Source organism: Chaetodon trifascialis, chromosome 19, assembly GCF_039877785.1.
Source record: "Chaetodon trifascialis isolate fChaTrf1 chromosome 19, fChaTrf1.hap1, whole genome shotgun sequence".
In the NCBI taxonomy this organism is placed as follows: Eukaryota; Metazoa; Chordata; class Actinopteri; order Chaetodontiformes; family Chaetodontidae; genus Chaetodon; species Chaetodon trifascialis.
The window spans coordinates 11692696-11718301 of record NC_092074.1 but is presented as its reverse complement, the minus strand read 5'-3'; the positions used below and the strand labels follow the sequence as shown (position 1 = coordinate 11718301).

Sequence of the window (25606 nt, the reverse complement as noted above, 5' to 3'; positions counted from 1 at the left end):
GCTGCAGCAATAGCCATCAAAGGCTAACCGTTTTAACATGACAGCACACACCACCATGCGGCCGGCTAATGTGGCTGCTCTTTACCTTCCCCCTGTCGCTCCTCTCTCCCTGTCTTTTTTTTTTCTCACACAGACTTTAAAGGAGAAAACTTCACTTTTTTAAATTTGCTGATCTGGCCTCAATCTTGTCTCTGCAAGAAATGCATGAATACATCCAATGTGAGTGCAACAAGCAGCTCCAATTAAGTCTCAATATAGATGAGAGCTTAATTGTAGGATATTATTTTTATCATTTCTGCACTAAAATCATAGAATTACCTTTTACACCTTTCTGTTCTGACATTTGATACAATGTCATTTTGTTGTTTTGCATGTTTGCATTTTCTGTTTAAAACTTGTTTTTTTGGGGGGGGGGGGTTCTGTGGTTGAGTTTGTGTGAAAACCTGACAGTCTGTCTATATCTCTCACAGAGGAGATAATGTCTCATACAGTTTACAAATTTTTCCCACTTTCCCTTCCTATGCTGGTGTAATTATTAGGGCTGGGGATAGTGGTGCGGGGGAGGGTTTTTGTGAGACTGTTCCTATACTTAAATATTATGTCCATAACCATAAAACATTCAATCCACATAAAGCCAAGTGCTCTGAATCTGGCCACAGTAGCCTCCCCAGGGTGGTGCAGTAAAACCGCCCTGAGCCACCATTAGGTGGAGGGAGCTGGAAGAAATACTGGACAGAGGCCGGGACCAAATGAGAGCCAGAGCACAGCTGATGGTAAACTAATTTTGCTGCCCCCCTCCCCAAAAAAAGAAAAAAGTAAAAAACACATGCAGTTCGTGTTGTGTTCACACACACAGTGTACACGTCTATGTGGGACACACATACTGTGCTGTATAGTGCTTCCACACAAGTGAGGAGTCTCAGAGGACGCTCAATGTGGGACAAAATCTCTCTCCCTCCCTCTTTCTGTCTCTCCCCGCAACTGCTCTCACACACACTTGATCACCATCTCGCCGAGTAAGGCATATGCTCCATCATTTGCCTTGAGGGACAAAAAACTGGGAAGGAATTCAGCGAGACACTGCAGCACTTCTCTGCAGACTCTTGGAGAGACGTGTTGCGTTTGTGTGTATTAACAGTGTTCAGCAGCACAGCCCTCCCGTCCGTCCGAGGAAACACTACACAGGCCTAAATCTGGACTTGATATTCAATGTACACTATTTCAAATGAAGAGAAGAAAACATCAGTCATGTTCTTTGCATGATAAATTGCTCCAATTATGTCTGAAAGGGGTTGCATGTTAATGCCAGGAATCGTTTTGTAAGAGCATATGTCAAGATTTTTAAAGTTAAGTGTCTTAATTTGGAATTGAAACAGCTTTTCCACATGACGCTTAGAAGCACCTGAGACTAAAACCGCTGCCTGTCCATCTGATGCTCCAGAGCTATTTTACAAGCCTGTTCACCGTCTGAACAATAAAGGGATAAATTGACTGCAGTGATTAGAGGCCACACACAAAGAAACTGAACATGCAGGAAAAGCCTAATCAATATTTTCACTGTATTATGTTTGTCTCTTTCTGCCACTGGACACTGATAAAGAGTCAGCAAAAAAAAAGTTGTAAGTGTAACCGGAGCGTCAGCTCCTCGGCAGGACATTACAGGAATTTACGATGTGTTAAATGTTTCCTTTGTTCCTCCCTGTGGCAGCTCGCTCCGGCAATTAGGGAAGGCAGCGGCCTGCAATGAGCTCATTACTCCCCCCTTTACCACACTGTCTGCATCTAACATAATTGTTGTGCAGAATTATTTGATAGATTGATATTTCCAGCAGTAAGTCATATCACATGCCTTGCGATTCAGCACCATTTTAGCACGTGTTCATAGAAAATAACCCTTACACTTGCAACTTTGTCTTGCTGATAGAAGCACGAGGTAGGATGCATTCAACTCGTACACCACCATCTTAATCACCAGAAGAGGTTAATTTAATATCGCTTTTGTTTTTCTTTCCATATTGTGGTAAAAATCTGAAACCAACCGTGGCACTTTGCCAAAGTCTAAAATGCCAGCAGACTTTTCTTCTGTGCACTTGGCCCCTGAAATAAACCCCATGCGCCATTCCATTTGGCAAACCAATTTGGGATGGAGGGTAGGGGCAGGAAAGGGAGAGGTATAGGTTAGCTGTAGTAATAATCATAAATCACCTCTGAAATGCTGCCATGTCACATGCCAGACTGCGCCACTAATGACCAGCCCCATCTTTCACCGGGTATTTTTATCTGTGTGCCCTGACACTCGACTTCTGGAAGCGTCCTCTCGTTTTACGTCGTCAGCACCTCGGCCCAGCCTGAGCACAAGTTCCTCACATATCTATAAATACCAGCCAGCTAAATGGCATTTTCTCTCACCCACCCCCTGCTTGGCAAGAACCAGAAGCTCTGTGACTTGGCAAAGCAACCCGCAGTCCTACGCCACTAAACATCTTGGGGCTTAGCCCCCCACCCCAGCATCACCCTCCAGAGAACAGCTGGCTAAAAAAATAGATCCATCTGCCACTGCCTTCAAATTCCACAGTGGTTTCAGTGTAATTAAGCATGCTGAAATTGGTTTTCGTATGTAGATTTAGTGTAAAGTAGCAAACAGCAATGCACTGGTTCAGTTTAAGGCCACCTGTAGGATTAATTTCTGACATTGCAGGTGTAAAAGTTAAAGCATCAACATGTACTAGTACATGTTGACTCCAGTAAATACTCACAGACACTCTCTCTCCCACACACACACACACACACCACAAACACCTGTATATGCTTCCTATGTGCAGAATGTTCTGCCAAGTTTTTTAAGCTTGCTGACATGTGGCACTAGAGACTGCAGGTCAGCGACAGCTTCCTGCTATTTTGGGCTCTGTCATAGCTTGAGGTTTTAATTTATTCTGCCTGAATGTGTCAATCACAGAGCAGCAGGGTTCAGGCCTGAGGCCACTGAGAGGGAGGAAGGCCTTATTCTTACTGAAAGAGTCAAACAGGATTTAAAAACACACCAATATTATGACAGAAAGTCAATTCATCTGCTTATTGAAATTCCCCTAACCCTCCTGACCACATAAACATTCTCGGATGGTTTTGTAAAAGTTTGCTGTCTACACTGAAATACAAGAAAAACTTACTGTCACTGGGGTGGGAAGCCAGAGAGGGACATCCTTCATGCTGCAATAATGACTCCCATTGGTTGTTTGGGGCATTTATATGAAAGAGGGGTGGGACCTGAGCCGGCGTAATGGACCCCAAGCAGCACTCATGGTAAAGATTTGTTTACATACATGTAATTTATCACAGTGTCTACAGCATTCACCGTAAATAAAGAATTTGGGTTATTTTACAAAAAAGTTTAAGAAAATTAAGCTAAGTCAAATGCTTTCAGTGTAAATTACAATATACAATAAACAAGTAAATAAGCAAGTGTGTGTTATGTATCTATACTGTATATATGTATGGATGTAAAAAAAAAAACATAGTTTATGCCAATGGTCAAATTGGATTTGTATGAAGAAGCCTCATAGAAAAAGTACCAGAGATTTAGGATAAGAATAGTGAATCACACAGGTGCAAATATCTGCGGCGCTATGGAGGAGTTAAGGCTCAGTGAGACAGTGGACCCTCACACAGCTCTGTTTATCCTATACTGGGTTACAGCACAGACAACAGATGGATGTGTTTTCAGATGTGCTGTCTGAGTCCATCATAAAGACCCCGAAGACCATGGGTTATATCACATTTATGAACATGAGACTGATGTCAAATATATTCATATTGGAGGATTTTTTTTTTTTAAACTCAGTCATTAGTGGTGAAAAATCCTGGCACAGTGTGACGTGTTAAAGATGTGCTCTGTGTTATTGTGGACATGGAAAGAGTCAGAGTAGAGTCGTAGTGGTATGGAGTTAATATTGACTCATTCTTCAAACAGTAACTTTATGGAAAAAGCAATTTTAGCTGGCTGGTGCGATGAAGACAACAACCTGTCAATGTGGTTCATGAATACATTGATTATTATTCTCTCACTCGCTATCTCTTGGCGTCAGGCCACTGTTTGCCATGCCATGCCTGTCCGCAGGTCATGCCAAGTGTTTGAATTCGACCCTCCCCGTGTCATGCCAAAACACACACACACACACACACACACGTCAGTCATCATGTGATGTCATGCCTACCACGCATTGTATCATATGACTTTACAGAGCTTATTCTGTGCAATTCCGTGCAATAAATAGCTAAAAACATCCTGCAGGATGGCAAACCAGGCCTCAGATCTGTGTGGGATCTGCATCCCTCCCTAATTTCACTTGCATCCCGTCTCAGGGTCCAAAGGCAGCTGTGCAATGCAAAGTGATTCTGTTCCAGCTGATGAACAGATAGCCTGTCTTTTGTCACCTTCTACCCAGTGCAGCAAATGGAAATCACTGTATGTATGTCACGAAAGCTGACACAGGAGAGACTTCTGACACACTGTCTGTGATGGCTGCTACATGTTGACACTTGAAGTGATGCAAAAAAATCCCACCTTTTATTAGAAATAAAAAGCAACTATTTATTTCCATTAGAAGATATAGCGTTAGTAGACTGTTTCACTTTCCACTAATGCATGGCAAATGAGACAATCATTTCTCATTGGTGGTAAGTTGGACTGCAAAAATGCCCAGATTTTTTACATGAGAAGTCATCAGTATTATCTTAAAGCTGATCACCGCTTTAATTTTATGTCCCATCAGAGCCAACAGCAAGAAAACCTCTAACATGGTGGGAAGCCAGATAGGGATTGTGCTCTTATCGCTGCCAAAGAAACATGGGACAAACACAGGAGACCGCTGTTTGTTTACAGTTTCCATCCAACAGTCAATGTCGGTTTTTCAAGAGCATGACCACAATCCACCCTGAAACTTGTCCACATGTTTATTATTGGAACCATGACAACCAAGCTCTACTAACCTGAACAGAGTAGTGATTTTAACCCAAACCACAACAATTCCTTAACCTTAATAGCTTATTTCAAGCTTTAAACCTAGCCAACTGCTTCTGTACCTGAAGCTAACCAAATATATTTTATCCTTAAATTTAAAGGACTTCTTGTATAATGCCACAGCGGTTGCCAGATCTTCTTGCTCCTATAATAACTGACAAATGCTGAGTCCAGCCACTGATGTGTGGCTAATACTGCATGCATGTTTCTGTGCAGCCGCAGCTGGCATAATCTCCAGTCCCCAATAAAACAGACACACGGAAAAAGAAAACGAGCGGCTAGAGAAATCAAAGGAGGGAGGGTAAACACTGCACTGAGGTAAGAAAATGAATATGACAGCCTCCTTTTCACTCGGCTCCCCCTTTTTCACTTGTGCTTTGCCAGTATGTTTCTCTTTCTCTCTGCCAGCTGATGTGCCAGCCAATGCCACAAAGAACAAACCTTTTTTTTTTCTTCAGTGTTTGTGTGTGTGATGCCAGGGGAACTTTGGCTCTTTTCGTTCTACATGATATTACCAAGAAGCCTTTTGATTTGTACAAACAAATTGCATTTGTGTGCATGAGTGGAACAGAAAAGCAGGAGAAAGGAGGCAGCCTAAGATGCGTTTGAGTGTATTGTGTGTATATGTGTGTGTGTGAATGTCAGCAGGATCTCTAAACCAACAATCAGGGATCAGTCAGAGAGGCTGCTGACATCATCATCCCAAATAAATGACAGCATGGTAAAAGAGCGCTGGTCCGAGGCCAGCGGGATCCAACGGTCTCAGAATCCATAAGCCATAACAAACATTCGATTTTTCAAATAAACTTCACTCCCGGGCCAAATCTGTCATCTTTCTGGGGCCACTGTGGAACAGTGCCGTCTGACTGTACTCTCACAAGATTTATGTTTGTTATTATGTTTCGTACACCCAGCATGTTTTCTGGCTTTTATTGTTCTCCATTTCTCTGTCTATAACTGTATACAGATTAACCAGCTCAGTGTTTTCCCTCCCGTCTGTCTGTGTGATTTTCTATTTCTGCCCTCATGTCTGCTCTGATATGCGTATTGCTGTATATTTCAGTGGTAGAACTATTTTCAGAAGCTGCCTATGTCTGGGAGAAATATAGTGTGTGTCCGCTGTGTTGAAGGCTCAGATCACCCAAATGACATAATGTGATTCTGATTCTTACATTTGACAAGACTTCACTCAAGTATGCTGTTGTTTATTAGGAAAACCAACTTTTCTGGTCATCTTTGCAGCACAGCTTATATACAATAGCAAAAAGCATCAGCGTATATTCTACTCAAAGCTTGGAGCATTTTAGCAACTTATATCAAATACATTACTAATCCAAAAAGCTTCGAACTGCAAGTAAAATGTATTTTAGGTCATATGTTGTAATGTAAACACATATCTTCTAGTCTTCTGTCTGTCATTGGATTATGTGCCAGTTCAGTGAGGCTCAGTTTTATCTTAAACTTCAGTATTATATTTATATATAATATTTAATAACAGATGATGTATAAATCTTGCCCCATGTATATTTGTGCATATTAACAAAATCCAGAAAGAGCAGAAGCTAATGAGGATTTTATAAGAAGTAAACAACAAAGAGTTTGACTGTTTTAGGCCAAACAAAAATGAAAAATCAATGCACATACAGTACAGCTTCCTCATTATTAATGTTAGGCTATTCTTGACATGTTGGAGGCTTTGAAATAACAAACAAAATAAGAGGAATAAAGCTGACATGCATTTGAAGAGTTATATAAAATAGAATATGTGCTTTAAAAAGGGCGAATGAACAAAAACCTGCTTGATTGAAACGCTTTTTTCATTCTTAATATTTTAGATAGATAGATAGATAGATAGATAGATAGATAGATAGATAGATAGATAGATAGATAGATAGATAGATAGATAGATAGATAGATAGATAGATAGATAGATAGATAGATGCAGGCTGGTCAGTGGGTGCATGCTGTTTTTGCTCTGTTGGGATAAATAAAACTGTGAGCCCGTCATTTGGGCCAAACTATTAATAAGAATGTCATTTTGGTATCCCCTCCCTCCCCTCTGAACCCCATTAGTCCTTTGGACACTTGCCCAATAGTGTGAGCATGGCAGCTGGGCGCATGCGCAGCGGCACGCTTTTCAATAATGAAGTTGAGTCTATTTGCCTGTGAACAGCCTGGAGCTCCAAGTTGGACGCGGACTGAAAATAATGGTGTTTCCCGCAGCAGTGAGCCGTCGGGTCACCAAAAGTGAGAGCCGGGACCTGGCTTTGGGTTTGTGAATGACTTTGATCGGGCGTGAGCGGCTCCTCGAGCTTGTTTTTTTGGACTCTTGCTGGTTATGGCCAGCAGTGGCTGAAGTGTTTTGATCCGGTCAGTGACAGCCTGCAAACAGCAGGGAGAGCTGTGCGGCGACCACACTGCAGCTGATTATGAGCGCCTGCAAGAAGTGAAGGAAATCTGGGAGCTGATTTCTTGCTGGGACGAATCTGATTCTAACGCAGGTATGAAGGCTTTATTTCTCTCTTCACACACAGTTTGAGATGCGCGCGTGGACTCAGGTCAGTCGCGGGATGAAACTTTTCTATCAGTGACTGACTTGGATTCAGTCTGAGTGACTCCATGTGTTCTTAAATGATAAAAGAAGCATATCCTCCTCAGATCACACCTTATTTAACATGATGTGTCCCAGAACAACCAAAAATATCCGCTTTAATTTTCAGAAATTATTTTTTTCTTCTTTTTTTTTTTATTGTGTGTTTGTGTGAATTGTTGTTTTAAGGCAGTCGCACGCACTTTAATGCGTCTGTCAGAGGAGGTGATCGTAATATTTGCGTTGGTGTCCAAGCTTCATCTCGTTTTCTCCTCTTAAATTTCTTTTATCCAGGCAAAGACTTCACCTCTCACGCACCGACACAGACACAATTTAGCAGCAGCTGAACATGAATTTAATCAGCCCCATTCCTGTAAATCTGATGTTAGGATGTCAGATTTTACTTTGAAGCAGAATGATCTTATTTTCCATCTGAAGATCTCTGACTGAAGGTGAATCTCCACCTTTTGATCCAGATTTCATCACGCATGGAGGAATTTAGTCTGCCAGCATCCCCCCCGCGTGTGTCCACGGCTTCCCCCCCATCTCTCCTCTCATCCCACGTGGAGTTTGTGTTTATATTTGATATGTAGGAAATGGGAATCTTATACCACGGCCGGGCTCGCGGGGCTTGAATGGCCCCGGGCTATTGGCCGGCCCCTAACAACATGACAGGTTACGCGCCGACTCAAAATCTGATAGGCCACAGTGCGCCGTAATCCATACAGATTAGATTTCACATGAAGGACTCACACTTAACCAGCGCGCATTAATGCGCAGGGCATGGAAGGACGGGAGTCGCTTTGTGGAGATTTGGGGAGATGATGAAGTCCAGCACACATGGAGGCTGAAAATACATCATTGGTCTTGCCCCCCTCTTTTTTTTCCATCAAATTTTCCTCAATTAAGTAGCAGCTCTTCCTCTTCCAACAAAGGCCGTATTACGCAATTCATCTGAAATAGTCAGTAGCATGAAGCTGCTGGGATTGTCCGCTCACTCTCTCATAGAACAAATGAAATCAAATTATTAATTAAAACGTTTTTTTGTTTTTTGTTTTTTTGTACAGAATATGTTTATGATTGGTTGCTTTTCGTGTCAGTAACTTCTGTATTTTTATGTCGTATTCATGTAATATTTTTAAGAATATATTTTGGATAGAGCCTTTAGATTTGTGTATTTGTGTGTTTGTGTGTGTGTGTGGGGGGGGGGGGGGGTCTTTTTATTTTTATCTCTATTGCTCAATTATCTGAAACACCGTATTTGAATAAGTTTAATATGAGACTGAAAAAAGGCAGCACTTATAACATTTAATGAGAATTAAATTTAGCATTGTGCAGCCAATAATAACACAGAAAGAGCCTCACGCCTTTGACTTTGTAAATTTTTAAATGATGTTGGCCTTTTTTCTGAAAATATGAAGCTGCAGTTTTGATAAAATTCAACCCATGTGACATTTTTCACGTGATCTTTTTTTTTTTTTTTTTTACAGTTGAATAATATAATATGAATAAAAACGGCGTGTGTTCATTGTGGGGGCGTTTAAATCAGAAGTACAGATGTGAGAGAGATAAAAGAAAATTCTGAACTTTTTTTTGTGTGTAAAAAAAAAAAAAATCGATCTGTGCGTCAGAAAGATCGCTCAGTCAATTTGACTCTTAGTGAATATTTGACTTTTCACTCCAAGCTCTCCAGCCAGCGGCAGCCTGCGGTTTGTTCGACATTCTCCTCTCCTCGGCTTTTATGGCGTGAAATTACCGCAGTGTAGCTGCGTGCTCCACTTTCTAATCCTCCGCCGTCTCATATGTGTTTCTTATGTCGCTGTCAATAGCCATAGAGTGGAATATAATTCTCTCTTCTGGGACGCTGAAGGAAATGGCAGGCATTATTGATTCCCTGTGCAGTGTCAGGTAACTACTGCTGGTGCAGGGCCGTGAGGCATTCATGTGTGGTGGAATATAACAGACTGGAAGAGCTGGTCAGCAGCAATTAATAAAGTCTAAGAATAATTCAATGCATCAGTTTAAACATTAAAGCATGCAAAAGCTATTTAAACTGTGATACACAGTGTTGAATATATTCTAAATGTGGCACTTTAATGCCCTAAAACCCTCACCAATGATACTTTATGTGAGTTTACTGTCCATTTTCTGTGCTAAAGCGGAGCAAATCATGAAGGGGAGAGTGAAATGCAAACAGATAGAAGGCTTATTCTGTCCTCCACAAAGGTGAGAGAGAGAGAGGGAGAGAAAAAGAGAGGGGGTGGGGGGAGGGGGGGTGGAGGGAGGCTTTGGGCACAAATCAATTCACCTGAGAGACGCATTATTGTCTTCGGTTTCAGGCGAGGAGGAGCTGAACGCTATGAAAAATTAAAAGGATGCCAGTTAGTTTAAAGGATCGAGGCAGACAAGTCCACAGTGCATGAGCGCGCACGCACACATGCACACACACACTGCACAAACTGCAAAGTCTTGCATTGCTCTAACTTCAGGTTCATCCATGGTTTTGGTTTGGGGCACATTTTAGATGAAGTTCCCTCACATCTCTCCACATGCACACCGCTCAGGTGCTCGCTCTGCTATAAACCCTCACTCAGCCAGCTGAATGCACTGGCTCAAGGTGTGGGTGCAGAAAAATAGTCACTTAGTGGAAATTTAATAGCAAATGCATTAACAATGTTTAAAAAAAATACAGTTTTTTTCATGGGGAGAATTAGTTGGAAATGGTTCAGTGGCACTCCTCACCACACTTGCTGGGAACCACAGATCTAATGACAGGGAAGGACTTTTGTGTTTGCATGTGCGTGCGTGCCTTTGCCGCCCACTCTTTTGTTCAAGCTTCTTCTGACGGCCTTTGCACAGCGTAGCACAGAGCAGCCATTTTGTGCCACCCTGTTGGGATGCTGGCATTGTTTCTCTCTCTTCTGGCCTTTCGTTGCAGCATCACCCTCCACGTGACGGTGGCCAAAAAAAAAAAAAAAAAAAAAGGGACAAGGACAGAATGTAATGTCTCAGTTTTTCTGATAGCAGCATTTAATCTCGCTGGAGTTATGGGCTATCACCTCGGCTTCTCCACCACTCCACACTCCTGCGCCAACCTGTCTCCTGTCTAGTATTAATAGGGTCACTCACTGTCTTCGTGTGCTAGCCAGCCACTGTGTCTGTGGTCCAGAGCCAGCCAAGCAGGCGTATCATTTACACTTCTCCATTTTCATTGTTGATATTTACTTCTGCAATTATCTCTCCGCTTCACCCTCGACTGAAGATGATATGCTGAAGTTAACGCTGCCGCTTCCCTCCTTCAGTCTCCTGTTGCTCACACATAAACACACTGACAGAAGGTCTAACCGACAGATGCATGTAGATATGAGAAAAAAAAAAAAAAAGAGATGAACACATTATGGTGGACGGTTTCATCCACAGTGTGAACTGATTAAATTTGGCAATCAAACCCCCCAAAGATCCAGCAGCTTACAGGAAAATGTCAGCTCAGGTGATGACTTACCATTAATCTTGTGCACAGGTAAATAAAAAAAGGTGAGTCTTTCATTGACCCGCGTTTTATTTTCTGTTTTTTGCCCCTCAAGTGTGTGTGTGGTGGATCACACAACCCAAGAAGCCATGGAGGCCTCACAGGACCTCAGCGAACAGATGGTGAGTCAAACGCTACTGTATGCATGAGAGTGTGTGTGTGTGTGTGTGGGTGAGTTTACCTTGTATCGACCACACAAGCCTGAGGTATGGGTGCACTGGAGATGCGTGTGTGTGTGTGTGTGTGTGTGTGTGTGTGTGTCCTAACCCACAGCAGATGTGGCTCAGTGAGCGTACAGTAACCATATGGCAGCAGTCAGAGTGAATGAGACTTCATTAGAAACAATGCTGGACAGACAATAATTTAGGAACTGTGCGTGTGTGTGTGCATGTGTGTGTGTGTGTGTCTGTGTGTTTGTGAGTGTAGCTTTGTATGTAATACAGCTGTAATACAGCAGTAAACTTAATTTAGAAAGTAGGTTAATTTTTTTATTTCTACAGTGTTTTTAGACCACAATCACTCACTCACTCACTCACACACTCACACACACACACACACACACACACACACACACACACGCACCTAGCCTGAGGGTTTGTTAGTGTCTCAGCACAGCAGGCCGTCTCTGCGTCACGTCAGCGCAGCGTCCCAGTTCTGCTTGTTTAAAGATCAGGCTGTATTGTTGGGAAAATGATTTTGGCGGCGAGCGAGATCCACTCGCATTTCAAAGTCGTTAGTCAGCCACCAGAACAGGTGTAATTTCATCTCCTCCTCCTCCTCCTCCTCCTCCTCCATCAAGCTTGGTTCTCTCTCCCTCACTCTCCCTCTGACCTGCCAGCCTCCACAGTAATAATAGCGCAAAGTGGGACAGAGCACATGAACTATGTTGTTTTTCCCCCACTTTTTGTGTTGCTCTGTCAGACTCGCCCGGGGTTTAGATTACGGGGCCGACCCCGGCGGAGCACTGTCACTCACACATACAGCACATGCACACGACAAAAACACGCACGGAAAGAGGAAGGACGCAAAACAGAAAGAAAGAACGAAAGACAGAAAGAGGAGCATCCATCTTGTCTTGCTGCCATCCAAATATCAAATATTGATGTCCATATTCCACAATTACTTCACCTGCTTTAAATAGGGCAGTGATATCATTTATAATGTGAATTTGAGCTGCGACTCAAAGGCATTGATTAATTGTTCAGGTTGGAAATGAGACCTCAGAGCAAGGACAGAGATTTTTATCGTATCACATCGAGAAAATAGGCTTATAGAGCTGAGATTTGACTTCTGGAGAGGTTTGGGCTTTACCTTGTTTTGATAGAAAGAAGCTGAATTGTTTTGTTGTTGTGCGTTTATTTTTGTATCACCAGTGTGCTGAAATCTGGGGTAACTAGTTTATGATGTACATTCAGCTTATTAAGGACACCTAGCTAAAACGAATGCAGTCTAAAAGCAACAGCCCAGCAATAAATGCTAACGTCATGAGGTTATAATGTTCAGTTCTTGTTAAAAATGTCTTAGAGATTCACTTTATGGTCATTTTGGAAGTTGTAGTTGGTGGTGATGTTGGATTGCATTACATGAAACGGAGAAGTGTTTCTGGTATTTAGTCAGCCTGCTTTGATAGCAATGGGGAGGACATACTCTAACTGTTTGTAAATGGCTGCAGGGAAGGGGGATGAGGTAAGAAAATATCATAAATAAAGCAGAGATGCTGACTGAGCAGAAACGCTCTCTTTACTGTCTTGTAGGGCTGCAAACATACAATTATTTTCATTATCAATTCATCTGTTGATTGTTTTCTTGATGAAACGTTCTGTCTCTGAAATGTCAGAAAATAGCGAAAAATGCTTGTCGCATGTTCCCAAAGTCCATGCTAACCTATTCAGATGTCTTGTTCTGTCCCACCAAACATCTAAAACTAAAAGAGATTTAGTTGAAATGGTAGAAAATGAAGAAAGCCGAATAACAGTCACACCTGAGAATGGGAAAGCAGTGAATCCAATCCACTAATTGATCAATCAGTTTATGATTGCAGCTCTGTCATGCAGCCAATAACCAAATGCAGTTTGATATTCATGTCAGTGTCAGTGTTGCACACAGTGGACATGTCCTCCTGCTCTGTTTCGTCAGACAGCCTTTTAGCTCATTTGCAGGTATGTGCTGATCGTCTCCCTTTGATAGCCTCAGATTGTAAGCAACCACGACAGCTTTCACAGATTCGACCGAACTTGAATTGAAAGTGAAGGTTTGCATTTGTTACCTTTATTATATAATTGTAATTCACTTTGCCTGAATGTTTTCCTCTTGTTTGATATTTATACTGAAAGTGGCTAATTCTCTCCCCGCTCTGCCTTATTGAAATAGGCGTGTCTCGGGTGACTAAGAAAACAGCGCAGACCTCACACACAAAGTTTCGGGGAGTTGTCTGTCGATACCTGATACCCCCACCCCTCCCCTCTACCCTTTAAAGTCCCCCCCCCCCCCCCCCCCCTCCACCGTCCCTCCCTTTTCCCACCACATCCATCGCGCGTCATCTGGGTTATGGTCAGGCGTCCTCTCTGGCCGCCCGCCTGCCGAGGGCCAGCCTGCCGTCTGGGGTCCTCAGGGAGGGCTGGAAGGAGCCTGAGGCAGGGCCAACAGTGGTTAGCCCGTAATGCTACTTTTAGCCTGTTTAAGTGTCTCACTCCACCTGTTGTCACATACTTGTTTAGCTTTGGAGAAAAAGGTGATAACTGTTTTTTTTTTTTTTTTTTTTTGAATGATGCTCTGTGGAATGATGATAGAGAGACAGCAATGATTGGATCAAATGCGTTATTACGAGTTTAATTAAATCCTAAGTATGGATTTGCAGAGGCATTAAGCAGATATTTAGCAAAGATGAGAGTCCACACACAAACGCACACAGTCCCTCAATGGCTCTTGATCTGACAGAGGCCTGATTGAAGTCTCCGCTCTGCTGGCTAGTGGAGGAGGCAGTGAGAGACCAGGGAGGGGGGGCATGCAGGATTTAAATGTATGGCCATCAGAAGAAAAAGTGAGAGAGATGAGGGAGGATGAAAAAAGAGGGGAAAAAAGGTTCTTTTAGCCGTTGCCTTTTCCTCTGGTGCGCTGGGAGAGGCCCCGAGTATGGCAGCTGTCCCAGTCTCTGTGTGTGTGTGTGCGTGTGTGTGTGTGTGCGCATGTGTGTGTGTGTGTGGGACAGAAAAAGGGAGCGAGAGAGACCAACTTAGAGGAGGAAAGGGGTCAGGTTGCACCCCTCTTTCACCCCTACAACCCCATACAGACACATTCACACAAACTTACATGCAGCAGCAGTAGCTAAATACGAGCGCGGCCCAACCCTGATTGCCAAGATTGCATTGGCGTCATACACAGTCATTTCCAAATCTGCCCGGCGACAAGGCATGTGGACAGATCACAGGAGTGTGGAGTGTAACAGCTACCCCCTGGCATCCTCCTAGTAGGCTGGCATCCTAGTTGTGGCACCGAGGTGCACTTCAATTTCAGCTTAGTGTACAGTGATTCTTGTAAGATTTATGTTTAGTTGACAGCTGAGTGTTGCAGAGAGAGTCTGTCGTTTGGTCTTCTGGTTACCTCGGTCTGAGCTGTCCAGAGGGAGGAAAATATGCAGGACACCTACAGTTGTGTAAAAGTATTGTTGATTGAATTTTGGTTGATAACTACAGCAAAGGAGGAAGTCAAAGAGAAGATAAAAAAGGTAGTAAAATGTAGAGTGTGCAAATAACTCTGGTAGTTATGGTACAAGAGTGATGGCCAATCCATGTCGAGCGCGTTTTTAGAAGCATTTTTGACCTCCGTGCACCGCCTGTCTCCCATGCACTCCCATGTTATCAAATTTGTCAATCCACACTGACCGCCATGCATATTTTTTTTCCTCTGGCTCTTTATATCGCACATGTGTCTCACTGTATGTCTGCTCTCAGCTTATTTATCTATGTGGTCAATGCACAGTGAGGGACACTGGGAGCTTCACTAAAATCAATACATAAAAGCAACGCGGCTCCGTCCCGTGGGGCCTACGTGGAACTGTTCCTGTCCTGTAGTTTCTGCTGTCAGTCAGCCTGGTGAGGACAGTTTGAGCTGCTGCTGACAGGACGGCGCTTTCTGAGGACAGAGACGGCCGGACCGAGGTCCGAGTCGCTGCGGTTTGAATGGATGGAACGCTTTGAATAGTGCTTACGTGTCGCTTACATCTGGCTTTTAATGTGGATTCCCAGTTATATGAGACCATTAGTGCCACTGTCTTATCCGTCTTTTAAAAATAAAGCTTCAGCCAGCAGTGGGTTGGCTCAGCCCGTCTCTCTCCAAACGCAGCAAAATGAGCCAATTGCCACTCTACAGCTTATTGATCAAGTCACTACCTGCAGCCAAGAAAAAGTCTGGAATATAAGACACAGTTTTACATTTTTACACTTTTTGTGCAGATGAGACATAACATGTTAATTAGTGAGCTCTACAGGTCTTTGTGGGCAGATTTATTAACTTTGGACAGAGCCTGGCTTCCTGTCCTTAAGCTAAGCTAAGATAAGCTGCTTGTAATATTTATCAAGCAGCCATGAGAATGTATTGATCCTCTCATCTAACTCTCCTTAACATGTTTTCCCCATCATGTCCTTTCTATTTCTTCAGTGTTTTGAATATTCACAGTGTCAAGAACTATGCTGACTTTTGCAAACTGGGTTAAATCAGCTCAAATGGATAAGGGATCCTGCTTTCACGTGAAAAATGGAAACTCCTACAGCCTCTTTGTTTTGACATTACTTTTATTTAAGAAGCTTGACACAACCGAAACATCTGTCTGTTCAGTTCTTGCCTCGGTTCAGATAATTTATAACTCATATACTGTATGAGAGAGTTGAGAGTCTGGCCGGCCAGGGAAAGCCGGCTAGGTGTGAGGTGAGCAGGTCACAGACGGCCTGTGAGCCAATCACAGTCTGACAGAGTCAAACCCCCCAAACAGACTGGAGAATCCATCTAGAAACCCAGAGCAACCGGCGTGGGCTTTCACGAGGAACGCACCAGACAGGAAACCACATGATATGTGTGCTTGAGTGTCTGCTGTGCGTGTCTGTGTGAGAGAGTGTGTGTGTAGGTGTTTCTTTCTCTGTTATACACATATACTCTCTGTGGTGTGGGACGGCTGAGGTCATCTGAGTGGAGACGGTCTCATATTGTGGCCATGCTTGTTTAATGGACGTCAATCAGGGCACAACATTTCATGCCAAGATTCCTTACTTTATTGATTACTCAAAGTCTTCAGAGGGGAAATCACATTGTTGCCAGATGTTTCTCTCCACTGAGTCGATTCTTAGAGAGACAATCGCAGTAACGACAGTGAGTTCAAACTGAAAATTACACGACATGCACAGAAGTCCTGGGCGAAGTACAACAAAATTTTACTCTTTGTTTCCAGCAACTTCCATAAATAGAGCCCTCGATAGCACAGCCCACCGTTTGTTCGGCCTGGTTTTCTGGCCAAACGCTCATCTGCCATTGGTTAAACAAAAAAAGGAGCATATTTCCTCATTTTGCTGGGAAGGAAATGAAATTGCAACAATTGTGCTTTGGTTACGGAGGAACCTGCCGGCCCTGCCTGCCGCGAGAACTTCCTCTGCTGCTCTGCTGGGAGATTGTATTTCTCTCTCTGCGGCATCGAGTCAGAGAGGTAACAGAGGGGTCGCCGAGGCCAGATGAGCTGTGACCCGGGTCTCTGTCCTGACCTGATGCTCCACACTAAGCCTGCAGCTATCCCTTTTTTCCTCAAGATGCCTGTTTTTGTCTGCGCATCAACTTAAAAAACAATTCATTTTCACTGATATAAAACACAGAAAAGCAGCACATCCTCACCAAAATATTTGGCATTCGTACATTAAAAAAATAGATTATCAAAATTGTTGATGACTAATTAACTGATTTTAATCAGTCGAACAAACAAAGCTGTGAGCTTTCCACTCTCACTGAGATCATTTCAAATCTGCATTTTCATTTCAAATTTGTCCAACTGGATCGTGTTTGAGCGGCATCTATTGAGCCTTGATGCCCGGAGAGACACATTTTACCTTCCCTGTCCTTGATTCTTTCTGTCTGTCTTCCTGTCTGTCCCACCTTGTCTTTCTCCGCAGGCCTGCCCGCCTCCTCGTCTCTCCCTCTGTCTCTCCGGCTAGAGTGATGATTCAGGGCCTATTGTGAAGTCAGCAATCCGATACAGAGCCAGCCCGAGAGCCAGGGGGGCGGCGGGGAGGTGGACGGCGGAGGGAGGGAGGGATGGAGAGAGTAGAGGGGGATGAGAAACAGAAAGGATTATGGGTGTTCTCATAGCCAGGTCCATGCTGTCTGGAGCCTGGGGCGCCTTGGCACCCTTACCTGTCCCCTGCTTTACCTGTTGCTCTCATTCTCCAATCTGCGTCTCTTTGTCTTCATTTATCTTTCGCCTTCTCACACCCCCAAGCTCTCCGCTGTCCCTTTTTTGGACTCCCTGCCCGTCCCTCTGCCCCTTTTTCACACTGACGCACATCCTCCTCTCCCTCAATGTGCCTTCCGTCTTCGCCGACATATGGTATTGTGAGTGATTTTATTAGGAAGATGATATGAAGTGTTTCAAGGGCTGGTTTGATGGAACAGCTTGCGACTTTTGAGACATTTAACTCCTGTTCACTCTCCTCGGCGCGGAGGGCAGCAGTAACTTCTAATAATCAGCTGCATATTGAATCTGAGAGCAGATGGCCCGTGTGTGTGTGTGTGTGTGTGTGTGTGTGTGTGTGTGTGTGTGTGTGTGTGTGTGTGTGTGTTAGAGCATACCTATCAGTCTGCTGAATGCCTCTCCGTTAGCCTTTTTTTTTTTTAAGGATATCTACCTTATGTTGTGCCTCTCACACACACGTACGCGCACACACATACACACACACTGTGATGTCATGAGCAGCATTATTTAACAGGCAGCTGGGAGGCCATTCATCATTTAATTAAAAGCGTCTGAAAGGGATCTGAGGCCTAATGAGATTAGCTTTAATTATTGATGCTGCTGCTGCTGCCACAGACACGCACTTACACACACAGGATCACAAACACGCACACACACACACACACACACTCTACGGTTATGACCACCACGGACACTCAGGCTCTCTTTGAATTAGACTCTCTGTCTTAAACACAAACACTTGCATCTGCACTTTTTTGCTTTCCAGTTCTTTGCTCTCTTTCCCGACACACACACACACACACACACACACACACACACACACACACACACACACACACACACACACACACACACACACACACACACACACACTTGTCATTGATTTAGCTTCACGGTTTGCATGTGGAGGTGCTCGGGGGGGTGGGTTAGTAGGTCCGGAGGGGCACGGTTTGCGGTATGGGGACTGAGCGGGGGGTGCGGTAGCTGCGGTTGGGTTGGGGATGAGGAAGGGTAGGTGGGTGGGGGTGCAGGAGGGTGGTGTTGTATTTCTCCAGGTCTCACACAGCAGCAGTGAGAAGTTCTTACTGTTCTAGTCCACTCACTTTATTCTCATTTCATCAGAACATATAAATATCAGTGGATGCTTTTCAAGTATTTGTTAAACCTTTAATTTCCTTTCTTCCAATTGTATTTCACCTGAAGAAGCTTTAAGTTTGTTAAAAATCATCTTAGTCTGCACTTTATTATGGTATCATATAAATATATATACATATTCTTATTCCAGCTCTTCATTATTAATGGCTGCACCAGTTAATCATTCAGTCAAATTGAAACTTCTTCTTTTTCTTCTTCTTCTATTCTCCTCCTCCTATGTTTCTAAATCAAGCCAAGGTATAGTTCAGAGTGAGGACAGATCTGTAATATTATATCCTATATACTGCATGGAGTCATGTGTTGAGTCACTCAATCAATTATTTAGAGTTGCTGATTTTCAGTTCATTGATTAATAATTGTATCCATATCAATGATTTTATCTATAAAATGCTATAGATACGTGATTGATTGCGTGTGTGTGTGTGTGTGTGTGTGTGTGTGTGTGTGTGTGTGTGTGTGTGTGTCTGGTCAGCCATGGACTGGTTTAGGTTTCTTCCAGTTGTTTTTTTAATCACTCTCATCAGATTAGCTGAGCAGGGGCAGTCGAGGCCAAACGCTTCACAATTAACAGCGCAGAACCAGCCTGAGCGCACACATGCACGCACACAAACACACACACACACACACACACACACACACACACACACACACACATCCATCAGTGACTTTTCATTTGTCTCCATTGAGCAAAGCTGCATTAAATCATGTCTGTGATCCCCTCACTCTCTGAGACAATGAGGAGCCAATTTAAATAGCAGATACGAAGACCACCAGGTCGGCGTGGAGGATGAAGAGCAGCCGTAGTCGCTGTTCTCCTCCCAAAACATATGTATTCACTAAGTTGATTAAATAAAATAATCTTTGGCATTTTAAAATTAGTAAAGTGCACTGACTACCCTAAGTCACACAGAGATAAAAACATAGAGACATTATTTTTACAGATGATTTCATTTAGAGGTCTTCAAGGGTCCAAAAGGACCTGGAAATGTACAACCCGCAACCAGATTTGTCTATTATTTGAAAACAGGGACCCGGACCCATTCAGAACCCAAACCCGTCCTGACACAGTTCAGATCAGCACCGATTTCACAGCTGATTGATGTCAAAACAAAACTTTGTTCCTTAATGTAGGGCCAGAAGCCTTTTCCCCTGTGCCTGGCCAAGACGCGTCATCCATCCTCCATACCAAGAAAGTTGGTGTAAGACATCCAGGTTTTCTGTTTTTAATCTCAGATGACAAACACCACTTGTTTAGAATCGCTTTGCAGTTGTTGTTGCATCTAGCATAATACAGATAACTTCAACTGTTTTCCCTTTTGAACTATAATAATGATAGCTCGTTCACTGAAAAATGTGAAAAACATTTGTGAAAATAGAATAAAGGCCCTGCAATCGGCTGGCGACCGGTTCAGGGTGTACCCCGCCTCTCGCCCATTGTAGCTGGGATAGGCTCCAGTCCCCCGCAACCCCGAAAGGGATAGGCGGTATAGATAATGGATGGATGGAAAATAGAATAAAATTCATTTAACCTGGTTTGATTGAAGACATTTTGACTCAGTTTGAATGTATAAGAAGTCACAGATGCACTTTAAAATGTGCATTAAAAGGTGCAATTTATGCTACAAAATCATGTTATTTCTGTGTTATCTGTGAAATCAGTGTGTGTGTTCCTTACACACCCAGTAAGCCTTTTTAGATTCGCTGTAACTCCTCTCTGTGACGTCTCTGTGCTGGATAGCTTGAAGTGACCATACTGCGTGTTGTCCTCTCATTTCCCATGTTATTTGTCTTGTCTTGGGGGTTCAACGAAGAGGCCATCGTCTAGTTTTAGCTCTGTTTTCGTCTTTTTTTTTCTGTCCTGGGTGATTTGAAGACAGGTTCAAAGACATGCGATACTTTGCAGAAACTGTGTGATTACACTTCCATTTTTGGGTCCTTCACACTGCTCGCTACATTAGGCTGCTCTTGGCAAATTCATGTGAGTCGAGGCAGGTAAAGAGAGGTACGCCTAGCCAGAGAGAGAGATGTTTTTGGAGAGTACCTTTTCACCCAAACACCTCCTCCTCCCCCTCCTCCTCCACCCTGCTCCACAGACTCACCCTGTTCTTCCCTTTCACTCCCTCTCTTCTTTTTTTTCCTTTATAGCTTCCTACTACACCTGAAAAAGGGGCATTTTTAGAGGTATAAAGAAAGGGATAGTTTTACACCTCCCCAGGCTGGGGGAACTGGGGGTTGTAGGAGGAGTGGTGGAGGGAGTAAGGTGGGGAGGGAGGGAGGAGGCTCAGCACAATGTATTTTACATGAAAGGAAGGGGATAGAGTTACCACACCGATAACCACTCATACAAATGGGGAGAGCAGAGAGCTTTGAGCAGGAGACAGGTAAATGTGTGAGACTGTGTGTGTGTGTGTGTGTGTGTGTGTGTGTGTGTGTGTGTGTGTATGAAAGAGAGAGAGAATGTGGAGGATAGGTAGAGATGGAGGTTGTGTTTGTGTGGTGAGTAACATCCTTCATGAGTGTGTTTTGTGGTCGACACACATGGGCCAATGTCAGAGACAGGGATGGTCGAATGATCACGTTGCACAGGTGTGTGTGTGTGTGTGTGTGTGTGTGTGTGTGTGTGTGTGTGTGTGTGTGTGTGTGTGTGTGTGTGTGTGTGTGTGTGTGTGTGTTCCTCTAGGAATCCTGTTAGCTAGGCCTACGTTTGTTTTGTTTTGTTTTGTTTTTTCAATAATATTAAAGGAATTTTTCAGTGTTTTGGGAAATAGGCGTATGTGTGATCAACACCATTCTAATGTCTGTACGATAAATATGAAGCTACACCTACAGTAGCAGGAGGTTAACTTAGCTTAACACAAAGACTGGAAACAGGGGTAAATGGCTAGCCTGGCTCTACTTATACTTAAACAAACAATATAGAATGCATTAGTGAGATTTAGAGCTAGGCTAGCTTTTTCCTTTTGTTTCCAGTCTTTATGCTAAATTAAGCCACCGAAGATGAGCCCAGTTAATCTTTAGCTTCCTAATTATTACAGACATGAGGTGCTGATCTAGTCGTCTGTTTGTAAGAAAGGAATTGAGTGTATTTCCTAAAATGTCAGACTATTCCTTTAAACTCAGATTTAATTAATTATACTTATTAAAATTAAAACATAGATATAAAGTGATTAAAAACACTCATATGAATATGATTGTTTAAATGCAAGTCTGCAGAAAGAAAATGCAAAAATATCTAAGGAGCTTATGAAAAAAGTCTCACTACAAAATGAAAGAAAAGAACAAGAAGACGGGGGAGACGAAGAGGAGCAGAGCCTGTCTCTGTTACTGTCTGCTGAGAGGAAGATAAACTGCTGTTGTTCCACTTGAAGAACAAAGTCACTCTCGAGGGCCTCTTAAAAGGGAGCGAGGCACCTTCGCCAGACACTTTTAAAACACTCCTAAAGTCAACAAAAACCAAAGCCGAGTCCTGTCATTTAGCTGTCTAATATACTACCCGCTTCCTTTTCTCAGTTCATGTGCCCATGCCACGCTCATGGGGGCTGTTTTGTCCTTTTTTTCGTATTTCATCAGGCGTGTATTGGGACACCTCCCCTGCTCCCTTCTCCGCTTGCTGTGAAAATATTTCATCGGGGATGTTTTTGGACGACCCCCTCCTGATGGGGTCCTGCCTGGCTAATAATAAAGTGCTTGAGTTGTCAAGCGCTTCGGCAACACCCTAATCTGTTCTGACAGCTAGTCCTCCACATACACTCTCAGACGTCCAGCGCTCGCACACCAGTGCATGTCGGCATGCACAGAGAACACACTTTCAACAGACGTTTGCACTGATGTATGCACACGGGTCCACCGACAGTCTATCAATCAGGGTGTTTATTGGGGTCTGGGGGATAAATGCTGTGGGACGGGGCCGCATGCTGTCACCATGGTGACCGTGCTAAAGGCGGCTGGTGCACAGTTGGAGACAGTGGCCCCGTTCCAAATTGGTCTCTTGGCCCGTACGCATTCGGCACCCTTCTCAGCTGTTTTCTGTTGCCTTGTAGATGTACAGTAAAATTCAAACCGGTCTGCGTGCTGTTAAAGGGTCAGTTCACCCAAATTAAAAAATCAGATTTAATTATAGCGATGTCTAGCCGTGCAGATACATCTGGTCTCATTTGCAAAAGTCGATCAGGACTATGGAGTATGCTCCTGCAGCTTTGAACAATGCATAATTAAATATAGAAATGACTCCATATTCATACAATTAAAACAAATTAGGATTTTCTAAGATGCAGTGCTAATGTGAAGAGGAAATACATATTGCTTTAAATCTTTGCTGATTCATATTTTCCCTAAGTGACTTTCTGTCAGACTGACAATTGGGCCAAATTCAAATCAGTACAAATTACACAGCCATTTGACAGTGCAGTGACCATCAAGCTGAATACCAGAGCGGTGCTTCAAAACAGCAGGATGAACTGAGATCAGCAGAATTTACTCACAAACTTTGCTGACGTCTGGAACAACAAATGCAGCCTGTGCAAGACGCTGATTCTGTCTGGTAACTGACGCGTGTTTAAGTTCAGAGTGAGGTCAGATGTGAGTAGAGTCCGATGTCAGATACCAACCATATACGTGGGGCTTCTTTTTGGAATGACAAGTAGCCTAACTGAGGAAGATGCTAAAATGTAAGCGTGAACGTCTGAGTGATCTGAACTTGAGCCTTCAGATCATCTCCAGGAACAGCCACAGTCTGGCCTTGACTCACTCGCACTTTCCTTTGGCAGAAAGTAGTTCCAATGAAAACTGTTCACGGTGCTGGGGCGTCAAATCTGTGAGCACCACAATTGAAAACACTGCCATTTTTGATGAGATGGATCAGACATTGGTGTGTGTACAAGTGCGTGTGATCTTTCCCTCTCTGCATCTGACTCGTGTGTGTGTGTGTGTGTTTGGGCGTGTGCCTCCCCTGGTAACACCTTGGCGACCACAGCGAAAGAGTGCCATCTTCAGACCGAGGCAGCCGGGAGTCCACCTAGTTCATACCCGGCCCCTCCGCCCCAGCTACACTTCACATATGACACACACGTGCAGCCAGTGTGGTTCCAATTAACACGGACTGAGTGTGTGTGCTCAGGTGGACATGTGTGGGTGAGATGGGGGAGGGTGTGTGTGTGTGGAAGGAGGGGGGGTCAACTGCATGGTGTGAAGTTTATGGTCTGGTATGTACTTTCTACTGCACAGCAAGACACTGATGTTACATCCACAGCATGTTTCCATTCACCGCCGTAGCTTCATGGAAGTAATCGCGATGGAGCAGGGGTATTCAGATTTTTTCCCCTGGATGGCCAAAACTGAAACTTAATGGTGAACCATGCACCATTATTATTATTTTATAATTTTTTAAATTGTATGAGGATCTCAAGCTCCCTAAAGATTTAGGGGGATCTATTGTTTTCTTTAGTTTGTAATCACCTGAAGTTTTTGTGATTTTGTTTGCTTAGGATGAGCTCTTTATATCTACAGAAGGAGCAGGTCCTCTTCAGTAAAGTCCACCATGTTGTGCTGCCATGTTTCTACAGGAGCCCAAAATGGACAAACCAAACACTGGCTGCAGAGATGGCCAGTAAACCCTGCACACTGGCCAAAACGTCACTCTGCCCACTGCGCTCAGCCAATGAAAAATAATTAACAATAAGGGATCGTACACAAAAAAACAGCCTAAAGAGTTATTATGTTATTGTTTTTCCCACTATAAACATCTGAGGGCCAAATCGAACCTCATAGCAAGCCAACTCTGGTCCACGGGCCACACGTTGGGCAACCCTGTGCTTGAGCAACCATCAGCGGGATTCACTCCAGCAAAGAGTCACACGCACGGATGTTTTTCATTTGAGGGCCTCCGAGTTTTCAGGAATTCTTAATTATATTCTCGTACACGGGCTGGTTGCAGCGCGGAATTCAGTTTATTTGTGTCTATATTTAAAAATGGACCTACACACAAAACGGGTACATCTGTTCCACTTCAAAAAGTTCTTTCTGGCTTTAAATGCAAGCTTGAGTGAGTCTGTTGTGAGTGACAGCCAAGAGAGAGAGAGCGAGAGAGAGAGAGAGAGAGAGAGAGAGAGAGAGAGAGAGAGAGAGAGAGAGAGAGAGAGAGAGAGAAGAGGGGGAGGAGGAGAAGAGTAAAAGAGGAGGAGGAGGCAGAGGAGGAGGGAAACAGGACGAGTGAAATGTTCCCCATTACTAGAGTGGAGGAAGACGGGAGCTGTGCAGGGATTGACCTAAGACACAGAGAGAAAAGTGCAGTTTGCGTCTCATCTGCAGCCGCTTCATGTTTGCTCGGGGTGAAGGCGACAGACACCAAGAGAAAGAGGAAAAGAGCGAATTTTCTCCTGTAGAGCAAAAGCAAGAAAAACGTGACACCTGGAGTCCAGAGTGAGAGGCAGGTAGACAGAGACAAGCCCAAGTGCGATCGTGTTGGAGGAGTGTGTGCGTGCTTCTGTTTGTGTGCGAGCCCAGTGAGGCTGTGTGTGAGGGGAAGCTAGTGGATCGTACAGCTGTGTAATGCTCTGTGGAAATACGGGACTGCTAACTGACCTGATTACACCCTGAGGTAAGAACGCATCTCTAACTCTGAGTGTGTGTTTTCATGCTCTCATTAATCCTTTTTTTTTTCACTCAGTTGTAGCCTTTTCTATAATCAGTAATTTATTATTATTATTATTATTATTATTATTATTATTATTTAATACATGCTTCTTTATGTCCTGAAAAGATAAAAATTACTATTTAATATTTGATTTAACATTAATTAATGGCTGAATTGGTGCAGTATTCAAAAAAAGGTAAGTAGATTATTGTGACAGCACTGTAACTGTTTTAGAG

The 25606-nt window shown here is 43.5% G+C and overlaps 1 protein-coding gene across 1 annotated transcript in view; it reads left to right on the top strand.

The window, feature by feature from the left end:
* Positions 1 to 11213: 11213 nt before the first annotated feature.
* Positions 11214 to 25606, top strand: part of eya4 (EYA transcriptional coactivator and phosphatase 4) — a 38099-nt gene continuing 23706 nt past the window's right edge. Inside the window, exon 1 of the mRNA XM_070987429.1 lies at positions 11214 to 11258. Within this exon, the coding sequence (XP_070843530.1) occupies positions 11226 to 11258 (33 nt within the window). The 5' untranslated portion in view covers positions 11214 to 11225. The remainder of the gene's footprint in view (positions 11259 to 25606) is intronic.